Raw genomic sequence first — 14,073 nt, 5'->3', positions numbered from 1 at the left:
GACAAAAATCCATAAACCCGTTCAATACGCGTTGTATCCCCATAGGGGACGTGGAAAGCAGGAGGGTGTCATCGGCAAACATTATCGCCGGCACCCTCCTGCCTGCCAATCTGGGTGCGTCGTTATTGGGAACCGCGTCTAGGTGCGATATTACATCCTTCATATAGAGGCAGAACAGGGTTGGTGCCAAAACACAGCCCTGTCTGACCCCCCTGCACACTGGAAACCTGGAGGACAACGCCCCATTTCTCCCGCATCTAACCTGTGCATGCAACCTCATCAATACCCCCAATATTGCATGTGTGACTCCCGTGTCCAAAAGCACCGCCCACAGTTTCCCCCTAGGAACCATATCAAACGCGGGCCGGAGGTCCACAAACACCATGTAGAGTCTGCCACCCTCTACTGTGGCCGTCCACCAGTATAGCAGAATTAAACGGAAGATCTGGTCCATGGTGGATGTGTTCCTCCTAAATCCGGCCTGGAATGGGGTGAGAATCTCGTGCTCGTCCATCCACTCCTGCAAACGATCTAGAATTAGTCGTGAGAAGATTTTTTGGGGGACGTCGATGAGGCTGATGGGCCTGTAGTTGGCTGAGAGCAGAGGAGAGCCCTTCTTGAAAATTGGGATAATCTCTGCTCCCAGCCAGGTACCCGGCACCTCCATGCCTCCCAAGATTGCATTGTATAGGGTACAGAGGTAAGGAGCCCATATCCTTGGCTGATCCCTAAAAAGGTTGCCGGGGAGTTTATCTAAGCCGGGAGCTTTTCCCGTAGCCAAATTCCCTATGGCAATGTAAACCTACTCGGTGTAAATTCCAGTTCATCATTCTCAGCAGCTGGCAGCGTGTGTGACTGTATGCTGTCTAGGCCAGGAGCTGCTGCATATAAGGTCTTAAAATGGAGTTCTCAGACCCCTGCCTCAATATTGGGTTCAATCGCGGGATCTGGGCTCACCTGACCCCGTACTGACTATTGCCCAGAATCTACGCGCATCTTTCATGTCTAGGAAGGAGGAAAGATTTAGCTATCTTTTCGAGTCCCACTCTTTCTTAGCATGATTCATTGTTTCTTTATATATTAATCTTAAAGAGCGGATTTTTAGTTTATCTCTCGCATCTTTTACAGCCCCCATGAGCTCCGTTTTTACCTTCCTGCAAGAAACATTATACCAGGAGGATAGAAGCACCCTACTCTTCCTGCAAGGGCTGGGCGGGTTAAAAAATTCCAATAGACAGTCTACCAAAACCTGATGCACGGTCAACATGTTTCCATGAAAATCAGGTGCCAATGGCTGAACCATTATGTCACTGGCCTTCGTGACGAAAGGTAAAATTGCACCATATAATTTAGATAGTGCTACTTGAGAAGCCACAAATTTCCCCCACTTGACCCTACGTCTATTATTGGTGGCTATCAACCCATCTACCATATCTGGGGCAGCTTCATACTCATTAGCCCCTGGGCATGGGAAGTCCATCCTCAGACTCAATGCGTTATGGTCGCTGTCTGCCCTTGATATCACCTCAACGTCAACAACCTTCGACCATAGGCGTGTCTCCAGCATAATATAATCCAATCGTGATTCTTGATCTCTCTTATTAAAGGTGCACTTTGAGGTTATATCGGAAGGCGTCCGACCATTACAGGCCCTAATTGAGTTGTTTAGTGTTAGGGTCGTGATCTGCATGGCCAGTGGGGACCAGGACCTTACATAGGGAGACTGGCATAGCGGGATTCCCCAGTATTCATCCTCCCCTGTTAGCGCTCCCTCGTTCAGCCCTCGCAAGGGCTCAAAGTGACAGTTTAAGTCACCAGCCACCATGTAGTGTGTATCATTACTGAGGGAGTCAAGAAAAATTGACAGCTCCCCAATGGTACTAGACTCTTTGGCCACACTTTTCGGGCGGGAGTAAACGTTCACGATTGCAAATTTATAAGAGGTTGGCCATGTCAGGAGGACACACTGGATGTCAACAGAGTTAGTCGGGATAGACACACCCTTACAGCCTAAATGTAGCCCAACCCAGATTGTAAGGCCCCCAGATGGACGCCCCTTCCCTCCCCAGAGGGCAGCGATGTTAAAGGCCGCAAAACCTACTCTGCATTGGTCCTCCCTAGCCCAAGTTTCCTGAAATAAGCATATATCACAAAAGAGCCCCACTCCAGACAGGCTAATTCATTTGGGAGACCCGCCACGCTCCATGACATAATAAGCATATGCTTCATATTATCAGGATTATTACGTACCGTAACTACAGGAGTGTTATCACTCCCCAAGGGGTTTACGGCACCGGTGATTTCTAGTGATAGTGATGATTTCTGAACCTGGGGTGTCCACCCTGTATCGAGCATATCACTACTCATACTGCTCCCCTGTGGCGGATGATGAGCTCTTAGTAATGCTAACGCTGAGTGGCTTCCCGTTGAAACCTTAATGGCCTCAGTATTATCATTCTGGCTTAAGGTTTTACCTGAAGATTCCAGCCCGGTTGAGTTCAGTCAATCAACCTGATCCAGGCCGCTAAACCTATTATAACAAGGGATAAGGCTCTGGGCTGACAGATTGTGGCCATACCTATCCTTCCCGCCCCTACCCCCTCGCTGGTATGATAAAAAAGACCAGCCATCATCCAGATTTCTCAAGTGTTTGCTGGGGTAAAAAAACGAAAGGGGGCGAGCTACGATTTTTGTACCTGGACTGGATACACTCCAGTTGCAGATGTAGTCTGCAGTCTGTGGGTCCCTGAAATTGACCAATATACAATCGCCAGTTGAATTTTTTGGGGTACGACCCACCCATCCCACCCTTCGAACCATTGATATTTCACTTGTAATGTAAGGGGGGAGTGCCAGTGGGTGGTTTTATTTTTCAAGGAACTGTATGTCTCAACATTCGAAGCACTTATTTAAGGGACCCCAGTTAGAATAGCCAAGTATGGGCTCACCTCTGGTGGTAGATCAATTCTAGGCCTGTTTCTAGGTTCCTCTATCGTGCCCCCATCCATCGGTACCCGCCCATCGTGTCTAGCCGTATCAGTATAGACCACTCCTGCACTATTGGGGACTAAATACTGATCTGCCCTGGGTCCCACTCCCGGTTTGATTTGCAGTAGATTTGGGGCTGCGACAGCACCCCCGTAATACAACACAATTACCATCTGTTAGATAAGTTGCAGAAATATCTGGTTTGTCATGCATCTCATCCCCTTCAGTTACACTAATTAGACCTCGATCGCCCCGATCTGGTGCTTTATTAACGATACTATTTAAGATACCAAATGTACCATGCTCAAACTTGGAGAGTTGACTCTCAATGCGAGCAAGCCTCTCTTCCAGCGGACGAAGTGAAACACACAGAAGTGCAGAAATTTTCAAACATAAAGAATCCTCCCCTGATGATGATACATCCGTAGTTGCAGCCGGACCCTGCGCTATGCCTGCCCCTGGACTTTCTCGTTGTAGGGGTAAATCAGGCATGGCACCTGGCAAGGCATATGCCCCGGATCCCTCATCATCCTTGGAGCCAGTTGACTGTGCGCTGTTACTGCGGCATTTAGATGGTTTAGATGGTTTAGGTGGTTTAGGTGGTTTAGATGGTTTAGCTTTCCTGACTCCTGCAGTGGGGTACATCTTTTTCGATATCACACCCGTGCCTTTTCCCCGGAGCTGGCGAGTATTAGGTCTCTCCGTAGTCTTGGACGGCGTAGAATCACCCAAGGTCACAGGGGACCCCTGCTGACTCAAATGACCATGGGGGGAAGACTCATCCAAATGCTGTGCTAAAGATTGGTTATACACAGACATTTCAGAGTTATCAGTGTTCAAGCCCTTAGTGGCCTTTGGTGTGCGCGCATTTTCATAATGGCCCATTGAGGCCCTTTTGGCCATAGCAAGATCCTGAGAAACTCTACGCTCCATCAAAACAATGCCCTGGTCAATCACGGAGTTAGCTCTCAATATGAAATTGTCCAGGGTGCCAGTTAGATTACCATTAGGAGCTTTGTTCCTGCACTCCTTCCCAGCCATGATTCTAAAAACAAACACACAAAAAAAAGAATTTCTAAAAAGAGTTCTGAATCGGTAACGACACAGTACTTACAGGACGTTTTTTGGTGAGGGATCAATTTTCCAAGATGGCGAAAGAGAGGGGGCCCGGTCCAATCTCCTCCGGGCTCAAATGGGCTACAAGAGACCCGGGCCGACCCGGGCCGCGCAGCGGTGAGCCTTCACAATTGGGTACGTACGGGCAGAGGGTGGGAAGAGGTACACAGCTGCACAAAGTTACAGGGCTGCTGGTCCTCGCAGTCCCGTCCCAACACCCCCCCCCCCGTGGTACTTAGTACAAAGTCCGGAGCAACTTCCAACAGAAATGAAATGAGGATTCAAAGGCACCAGAGAACAGAGGCCAGAAGTAGCTTCGGCAGACGAAACCAACCGCCCAAGTAGCGATATCCGTCAGTGGCTGAGCCTCTCACCTCTCACCGGCTCTCCAATGTGGGGGGCAGAAAGTGAATAGCGCTCCTACGCGCGGATATGGCCAAAAATAGCGGCCCAGATGGCCTCTGAAGTAGGAACCTCACGAAAGCTCTTCCGAGGAAACGGGCAATGTAGTTGCGGTACATGCGCGCTGTTATCCGGCGTCCTGAGAACGGGCAGCCGCCAGGAGTCCTCTCACTTGATGACACGCCCCTGATTTCACGTCAAGTAATTGTTTTCCAGAGCTACGCCAGCACCTGATTGATAGCAGGCTGACTAACCCTAGGAAGCTTGCTGAAGAGGCGGACCACTGGGTGAGCACCCGGGTCCACAAGGGTCATGGGGGAGATTCAGCCAAGAGTGGGCAGGGTCCCCAGCAGAAGAGTGGGGGGACAAGGGTAAACAGATGGAGTTCCAAGGAAGGCCCCGAAGTAGACCCAAGGAAAACAAGGGAAAGGTTCCCAGCCTTCCCCCCCAGAAACCATCAGGGGCCCGACAGGTCCACCTGTTCAAGGGGGGCCCCCTGAAGTGCTACAAGTGTGGAGACCTGGGTCATAAGGCGAATGATTCCAGGTGCCGCCAGTTTGGAAAGACAGCACCCCGGTTCAGCCCCCCGGCAGATGGCTAGTGTAGCCCTGGGTGAGGAGATGGGTGCCCAAGGTGGGTGGAGTCCCACAGAGATGTCCCTTGTTTCTTTAGGAGACTGTGAGGTGGTCTCCAGGACCCAACTGCCTGACAACACTAAGAAATATAGGCAGTGGGTGACCATCAATGGCCATAGAGTGGAGGCTCTTAGAGATACAGGAGCCAGTGTGACAGCTGTCAAGCGTCACCTGGTGTCTCAAGAGCAGGTTGTCCCCAATGCATTTTACCCAGTTGTTGCCGCTGACAGCACAGAGAGCCACTGCAAGGTGGCTCAGGTTCCCTTTGAATGGGGGGGGGGGTCTCTGGTACTCTTAAGGTAGCTGTGAGGGCCGCCATGCCTGTTGACTGTTTGTTAGGGAACGATCTGGAGAGCTCACCTTGGGCGAAGGTAGAGCGAAGTGCTCATTTGGAGATGTTGGGTCTGCCTAACTGGGCGTGTGTAACCACAAAGTCCATGGCAGCCAGTAAGGGTGCTCAAGAGGACCTGGAGCCTGAGAGGGGGGGCCCAGGTGCCTGCCTTGGAGAGAGGAGGCAGGGGGCACGGGAAACCAGCCCCTGAAGTTCCCACGGTCCAGGAGGAGGCAGACCAAGAGGGGGATGCCCTGGAGCCTACAGGGGAACAGGTAGCTGAACTAGGGGACCTGCCTGAGCTGACCCTTTGGCAGCAAGAAGGAGGACCCTCCAGGTAAGAGTTCTGCAAGGAGCAGAAAGAATGCCCTTCTCTTGTGGGTCTGCGGCAGCAGGCTGCAGACCAAGCAGCAGGTGATCAGTCTGGGTCACATTGGGTCTACTGGAATAATGGTCTCCTGTATAGTGAGTCTAAGGTTGCTGAGCCTGGGTCAGCCCGTGTGCTTGTGGTACCCCAGCGCTTCAGACCCTTCCTACTGGGGCTGGCTCATAATGTGCCGTTGGCAGGACATTTGGGGCAGGACAAGACCTTTAAGAGGCTTGTCACCCACTTTTATTGGCCCCAAATGTGCAGGAGTTCAGACACTCACTGCAGGACATGTCAGACTTGCCAGGCAAGTGGAAAGAGTGGGTGGAAGCAAAAGGCTCCTCTCCAGCCATTCCCTGTGGTCAGCACCCCCTTTGAATGGGTGGGTGTTGACATTGTGGGGCCACTGGACCCCAAGACAGCCATGGGCAACAGGTTCATCCTGGTCTTGGTGGACCATGCCACCCGGTACCCGGAAGCTATACCTCTGAGGACAGTGATGGCACCCGTGGTGGGACGAGCACTGATGGGAATTTTCTCACGAGTAGGATTCCCTAGAAAGGTAGTGTCTGACCGGGGAACCAAATTCATTTCAAAGTATATGAAGTCCCTGTGGCAGGAGTGTGGGGTAACCTACAAGTTTACCACTCCTTACCACCCCCAAGGAAATGGGTTGGTTGAAAGGTTCAACCGAACGCTGAAAGGCATGATTATGGGTCTTGAGGAACATATGAGGCATAAGTGGGACGTCCTTTTACCATGCCTACTCTTTGCATACCGTGAGGTGCCACAGAAATCTCTAAAGTTCAGTCCCTTTCAGCTTCTCTATGGTCACCCAGTGAGAGGACCTCTGATCTGGTAAAGGAAGGCTGGGAGCAATCTCCCCGGAAACCTCTCCAGGATGTATATAGCTACATGCTGGCCTTCAGAAACAAGACTAGGCGTTTCAGGCAACTCGCATAGGGGAATCTGGAAGCCAGCCAGGAGGAGATGAAGCAGTGGTACGACCAGAATGCCACTCTGGTAGAGCTTCAGCCTGGTCAGAAAGTGTGGGCCATGGCCCCAGAGGAGCCCTGCGCGCTCCAGGATAATTGGACCGGACCATTTGTGGTTGTGGAGCGCAAAAGTCCTGTTACCTACTTGGTGGACTTGCGGTCTCCCAGGAACCCCTTGAGGGTCCTGCTTGGCAACCGCCTGAAGCCCCACTTGGAGAGGTCCCAAGTGGGCATGCTCTTAGTGGCAGATGCTGGAATGGAGGAGGAGACTGAGACTCTTCCTGACCTCCTGTCAGCGACAGAGCAAGATGGGTCAGGGAATGGTGTCAACCTCTCTTCCACCCTGACCCCTGAGCAACAGAATGACTGCCGCCAGTTGCTGGGACAGTTTTCTGATCTGTTCTACCTGATTCCCATTGTCACTGATTGGTGCGTCCATGATGTGGACACTGGGGATAGTACACCTGTGAAGCACAAAACTTACAGGGTGACTGACAGGGTGAGAGCTTGCATCAAGGAGGAGGTCTCCAAGATGCTTGCGTTAGGGGTGATTGAGTCCTCTAACAGTCCTTGGGCCAGCCCAGTGGTCTTGGTCACAAAGGCTGCCGCACCGGGTGCCACACCAGAACTCCGGTTCTGTGTGGACTACCGAGGGCTCAATTCAGTCACCAGAACTGACACGCACCCCATCCCCAGAGCTGATGAGCTCATAGATCGGTTAGGGGCTGCCCGGTACCTCAGCACGTTTGACTTAACGTCTGGGCACTGGCAGATCGCCTTGACTGATGGGGTAAGAGAGAGGTCAGCATTCTCCACACCAGATGGGCACTACCAGTTCTGGGTTATGCCCTTTGGGATGAAGAATGCCCCTGCCACCTTTCAGAGGTTGGTCAACCAGGTGTTGGCTGGACTGGAAGAGTTCAGTGCCGCCTACCTGGATGACATTGTGGTGTTCAGCACCAGTTGGGAAGAACGTCTGCGCCACCTCTGCGAAGTGTTGATGGTGCTGCGGAGGACAGGCCTCACGATCAAGGCGAGTAAGTGCCAGATCGGGCAGGGTTCCGTGATGTACTTGGGACACCAGGTTGGGAGCGGCCAGGTGGTGCCCCTAAAGCCCTAGATTGAAACCATCCTGACTTGGGAACCCCCAAAAACCCAGACAGAGGTGAGAGCCTTTTTCGGATTCACAGGGTATTACAGGAGGTTTGTCAAGGGGTATGGCAGTATTGTTGCCCCCTTGACTGAGCTGACTTCCAGGAAGCAGCCCAAGAAAGTGATTTGGACTGACACATGTCAGAAAGCTTTTGAGGCCCTAAAAACTGCTATGTGCACGGTGCCCGTGCTCCTGGCACCCAAGTTCTCCAGAGAATTCATAGTACAAAAAGACGCTTCAGAGCATGGTGTGGGGGCTGTTTTGTCACAGATGAATGAGGAGGGCCTAGATCAACCCGTAGCCTTCATCAGTAGGCGGTTACTTCCACGGGAACAGAGGTGAAGTGCAATTGAGCGTGAGGCATTTGCTGTGTTCTGGGCACTGAAGAAGCTGAGACCATACCTGTTTGGGACTCATTTCTGGGTTCAGACAGACCACAGGCCCCTCAGATGGTTGATGCAGATGAGGGGTGATAATCCAAAGCTGTTGAGGTGGTCCATTTCCTTACAGGGGATGGATTTCACGCTGGAGCCCCGCCCTGGTACAGAACACGCCAATGCTGATGGTCTGTCCAGATTTTCTCCCCACATTTCAGCTGAAGGGGACACGTGTTAGACCTGGCACCTTGGCGTGGGTCTCCCTTCCATTTTTTGCTGTTGCCTTATGTGTTTTTGCTGGTGTTAGATGCTTTGGGCACTGCGCCACTGCTGTCCAGTGCCACAGTGCAAGTGCTCCCTATTGTAAATTGTTGTGTGGATTAGTGATTCCATGATTGGCTGGGTTGGTTTACCTGTCAGACCCTAGTACAGTGCACCAGGAGTGCCCAGGGCTGGTAATCCAAATGCTGCTGGTGGGTTTTCAGCACTGGTTGTGCCACCCACAGAAGCAGCCTGTAAAAGTGTGTCTAAGGCCCGCCATTGCAGAGCCTGTGTGCAGTCTGGTACTGCCATGCTGACTGGGCACCCACTTGCCAGTCCGTAAACCTTCCCTTTTCTTCATATCAGACACCCCTATGGTAGGCCCAAGGGCAGGGTGCATTGTAACTATAAGGTAGGACAAGCTATGGTGTGTGTGGCATGTCCTATTAGTGAATTACAGCCATTTTCGTTTTTCACTATTGCAAGGCTACCTGTTCCCCATAGGCCAGAATGGGCAGTTTGATTATTATATCTTATAATCCTAACTGACTCAGGGAACATGGTAGAAATCTGAGTTTAGTATGCCTGAACTCAGAATGATAAAATACATCTTTTAGTGAAGTTGGTTTTAACATTCTGTGTTTGAAAATACCACTTTTAAAAAGTAGGTATTTTCTTGCTTAACTGTCCAAGCCTGCCTCTGCTAGGTTGTGTATTCCTTCTCTGGAGTTTGAGTGACAGGGGCTGGGAAAATTCCAGGAGACAGGGTGAGGCAGCCAGGGCTGAATAGAGAGATCTCCATGCAGATGGGTGGGAGGAGTTGCACCTGGGACCTGAATAGGGCTGTGCCTTCCCTCCACAATGCTGGCTCCACCTCCTGTGGTGCGTCTTATTGTCTCTGGCTGCCCTGCACTTGAAAGGAAAGAAGGAGTCTTGTCAACAATGTGCTCCGGGACTCACCAGAACTGGTTTGGACTTGGCAAAGGCCTCTCTTCCTTCAGAGAACAAAGAGAAACTGGGTATACATATTGGGACCCAAACCCAAGAACTTTAGAGCACTTTGGGAAACAAGAAGAAACCTTTGCTGAGGAGAGGAACCAGAGAGACTGAGGAGAGACTATCCCTAAGCAGAAGTGCTGCTTGGGGGATTGGCCTGCAGTGGTTGCCCGACTGCCAAAGAAAGGAGAAAGGAACTTTGTCTGTACTTTATTCAACTTGTGAAGGATCTCCAAGGGCTTGAGAAAATAGCTTGCCTTCTACTGAAGTCTCAGGGACAACAGACTTCAACCACCAGCTCCCCAGAGTCCTGTGGAAGTGCCTGCAGCTGTATTGGGGCCTTCTGAGGGACTGCGTGTCGCAAGGAGCTGGAAGCACGACTCATGAAGAAGGAGCGTGTCGCTGCCGCAGCTGCTACCGTTGCATCACTGAACAAGGGTGTCGCCGCTGTAGCTGTCGCATCGCATCATAAAGAAACGTCTCGCAACATCGAAGAAGCGTGTCACCGCCACAGCCGCTGCTGTCGCATCACTGAACAAGGGTGTCACCGCTGCAGCTGTCGCATCGAGCCAAAACGTCTCGCAACACCGGAGAAGCGTGCCGCCGCAGCCGCTGTCGTCCCATCACTGAACAAGGGTATCACCGCTGCAACTGTCGCATTGAGTCGAAGGGTCTCACATCACCAGAGAAGTATGCTGCCACCGCAGCCGCTTTCGTCGCATCACCGAACGAGGGTGTCGCCGCTGCAGCTGTCACATCGAGCCGAAGCTTCTCGCATCATCAAAGAAGAGTGTTGCCGCCATAGCCACTGTCGTCGCATCACTGAACAAGGGTGTCACCGCTGCAGCTGTCGCATCGAGTCGAGACGTCTCGCATCATCGGAGAAGCGTGTCGCAGGGCCTGTCGCGGCTCAGAAGAATAGTTGAGTCGCCGCACGGCCATCGGGCTTGCACGCATCGTGTCGCAACAAGAAGAAGACGCCATCTTTGTTTAATTTCACCGGATCTTCATCGCATCACGGCGTTGCGGGCCGCATCGCCACAGAGGTGAAGTAAGAAACCGATGCATCACCGTTCCTGTGTGTCAGGAAGCGACGCATCACCTTTCCTGCAACACTTTTCTTGTGCAGCGTTACGCATCCAAAGGTACATTGACTCAAAGTGTCGCATTTTAACATCTAAAGAGAACTAAGCTAATTCTACTATTTTAAGTACAGTATTGTGGATTTTTGTCGTTTATGGTCTTGTGTTAAATCTTTATAAAGAATACTTATTTTTTTATATAAAACTTGTGTGGTGTCGATCTGTAGTGTTGTCTCTTGGTTATTGTATGTGTTCTAAAATGTTTTACACACTGCCTCTGAGATAAGCCTGTCTGCTCGTGCCAAGCTACCAAGGGGGTGAGCAGGGGTTATTTTAGGAGTGTACCCCCTTACCCTGACTAGACGCAAGGGTTCCTATTTGTCAAAGGTACCTACCTCTGCCAATTAGAGACCCCCAAATCTAACACCGTTGTTTCCATTTGCCAAGGCTTGTTGGTGGTCCTGCCGGCCACTAACCTTCCTGCACTCATCAACCAGTGTGGGATAGCTTCTGAACAGCTTCTACGCTCTTGTATCGTCACCTGGTCTCTACTGCTGCTTCTTCATCCTCACTATGCTACTACAAGAACCTCCATCAAGGACTGGTATTGTGCTCCTGTGCCTCCTCGTCACCATCGGGTGGTTTGAACTCTGTCCCCTCTTCTTTCAGGTTCTTCTTGTCTGGATTCCATGTCCTGATTCCACCGGCCTGATCCACAAGACTATAGCTGCTAATCCTCCATCATCAATGAGGGGTTCTGACACCATAGCAATTTTATGCATCCAGGCTAGCTGGTGTAGGTATCCAGGTTCCCTGGGTATCCACGGGTGGGGTGACTCTCTAACTTTCCTTGATCCAAATGGCTCCTTCGGGGTCCTTTGGGAAGGGTCCTAGAACCGTAAAAATACAACCTTGATTTACCTTGTGTAACCACTCTGCACCCGGGTGTCATGGGGTCCCTGGCTACTCACCTTGGGTGGACCATCCTTCCATTGGGGTCCTCCTTCCCAGAGTATTAGTCCTGTTTTGGTAACCATTTCACATTCCAGTATTTTATTATATGGTTTGCCCCCCCCCCCCATATGGGCCAGTGTATTTTCCTATACTACTTACCTGTTTCCGAAGTAGTTCTTTTGTGTATTTGATATCTCCGGGTTGGCGATATACCAAGTTAGTGTCTAGTGTGTGCTAATAAATACAAAGTATTTTCATACTCACTTGGTGCGGTTCTTTCTTATGTGTAAGCTTGCTGACTGACTCTGTGGTAATTGTACCCACTTTACACCCTCCCGAATAAGCCTTAGCTGATCTCCACAGCTACCCCTTGAGAGCTGTGGTTTTTAGGGACCTATCAAACTAAGGTTTGCCTGGACTCAGTGCACAGTGCCTCACCATAGGTGGACACTATGTACTGAGCCAGCCTTCTACTGTACCTCTAATGAGCTAGTGTTAGTCTTTTGCCATTGGTGCTCCGTATGCCAAGAATGTACTGAAGTCTGAGAGTGCCAGTATTTTTCCATGGGTGACCTGTATGCAAAGAATTGTCTCCAGTACACCAGTACCAGTATTTATCAAAGGTGTCCATTATGCCAAGGGTTACCTAATTCTTGTACCAGTGCTAGTAATTTTTCACAGGTTCCGGCCACGCTAACAACTCCCTCCAGTATGCCAACAGCAGTATTTTGCCACGGGTGCCATTAGAGGGCAAACAGCAGACTTGCAAGCATTGCACCACCTTCTCATTCATGCTCACTTACATTCACTCACACTCCTTCATTTTCTCTCATTCATTTGCACTTTCTCTTGCTCTCACTTTCACTCATTCTTACTCTGACTCAGTCATACTTGCGCTCCCTCTCACTTCCTCATTCTCACTCACATTCACTCTAATTCTCACTCTTACGTTTTCACTCATGTGCACTCACTGTTATTCTCCCTCATTCTCATTCACTCTGATTCACTCATTGTCACTCACTGTTACACTTACTCACTGTCAATCAGTCTCATTCGCTCACACTCATTCTTATTCGTTCTCACTCACCCACTCTCACTCACTTGCAGTTACTCGTACTCTCCATTATTTGCACTCACCCTCAATCAATGACACTCCTCACTACCTGTCACTGCCTCTTACACATACGCTCACTCATACAGGCACAGATTTAAAAACATACTCCTTCTCTCAAACACAAACGCACTCTCATCTACAAGCATGTGCAGAACATACATTTAAAAAAGATTTTTACTTACTTCACCTTCCACTAGTGGTTCCGGTCCAGCTCCTGGTGTTCCTTTTTTTAAACTTTTTTTATAATGGAGTATTCTTTTTTGTTATTGGGCAGAAAACCAAGGTGGAGCATCGATGCCCAGAAGGGTGAGCTGCCCTTGTCTTCTTGGCACTTAGTTGCTACTTCTGAGGCCAGGGGTTGTGAAGGCAGGGCAGGAGTTACAGCTACGGCCACTGGCGACTCCTAAATGACGTCCATAGGGTTGTGACTGTTGCCCGGTGGTTGAATTTGTTTATATTTTGATTGCAATTTTCTTTAGAATTTGTGAAAGGTTTTTTTCAGTTTTTAAACTTTTCCTCTTTTTAGATGTGTTCCTCCTTGATTTCTGGAGGCATTTACATCTTTTATTATAGTACATAACTCAGCATCACACTATTGTTTCATCAGCCCTCAGTGAAGCTACAAGCTGGCGTCTGCAAAAGGTCGCTTTTTTCATCTTTCTGAATTGAAATAGTGGTGGGAGGGCAGATCAGATACTACAAGGTGATACTTCTTGCACAATGGTTTTTATGTATTGTGATTGTTTGCATTTTTTATTGTATTTTGAATTAATTCAGGCTTATGTGTTTCAGCTCTTTGAAGCTGCAGTGCAGTGATATGTTAGCTCTACATAAAAATGACATTTGCTTTATTTCTGTTTCTAGGATAGAGTTACAACAATTAATTACGACCCCGAGATATATGGCCCCATGTCTGTTTCATTGGCAAGTGAAATACTGGCAGCTGTGAAGGAGATGGGCTTTGATCGCTACAAGTACATTGTTAGAGTACTGATAGTTGAAAACAAAGGACAGGGATTAAATGTGAGTAGTTCAGATATGTAATACAAATATTTAAAACTATTTCACATGAAAAGTGTTGAGTAATAAACGTAAAAGTAGGGAATCCTAGGTGCACAAGTGATGAAGAATTCACTTTCCTGTGTGGATAACCAACCTGCTATCACTGCCTCAGTCACGAGGTTCCCTATTTCATATTTGATTTTATTCGTCCGAGTTTTTGGGAGTATCTTGTAACGTGTCTCGTTGCTTATGAGTGGTTATTCTTGCCTATAATCCGATTTAATGAGCAGGACAACTGCC

General features: G+C 49.7%; 1 protein-coding gene across 1 annotated transcript in view; it reads left to right on the top strand.

The window, feature by feature from the left end:
* Positions 1-14,073, top strand: part of DYNLT2 (dynein light chain Tctex-type 2) — a 275,307-nt gene that overhangs the window by 103,566 nt on the left and 157,668 nt on the right. The window contains exon 2 of the mRNA XM_085609781.1: positions 13,636-13,794. Coding sequence (XP_085465907.1) covers positions 13,636-13,794 — 159 coding nt within the window. The remainder of the gene's footprint in view (positions 1-13,635; positions 13,795-14,073) is intronic.

The sequence above is a fragment of the Triturus cristatus genome, chromosome 6 (assembly GCF_964204655.1).
Source record: "Triturus cristatus chromosome 6, aTriCri1.1, whole genome shotgun sequence".
Classification (NCBI taxonomy): domain Eukaryota; kingdom Metazoa; phylum Chordata; class Amphibia; order Caudata; family Salamandridae; genus Triturus; species Triturus cristatus.
This window is presented reverse-complemented; position numbering and strand designations above follow the sequence as displayed.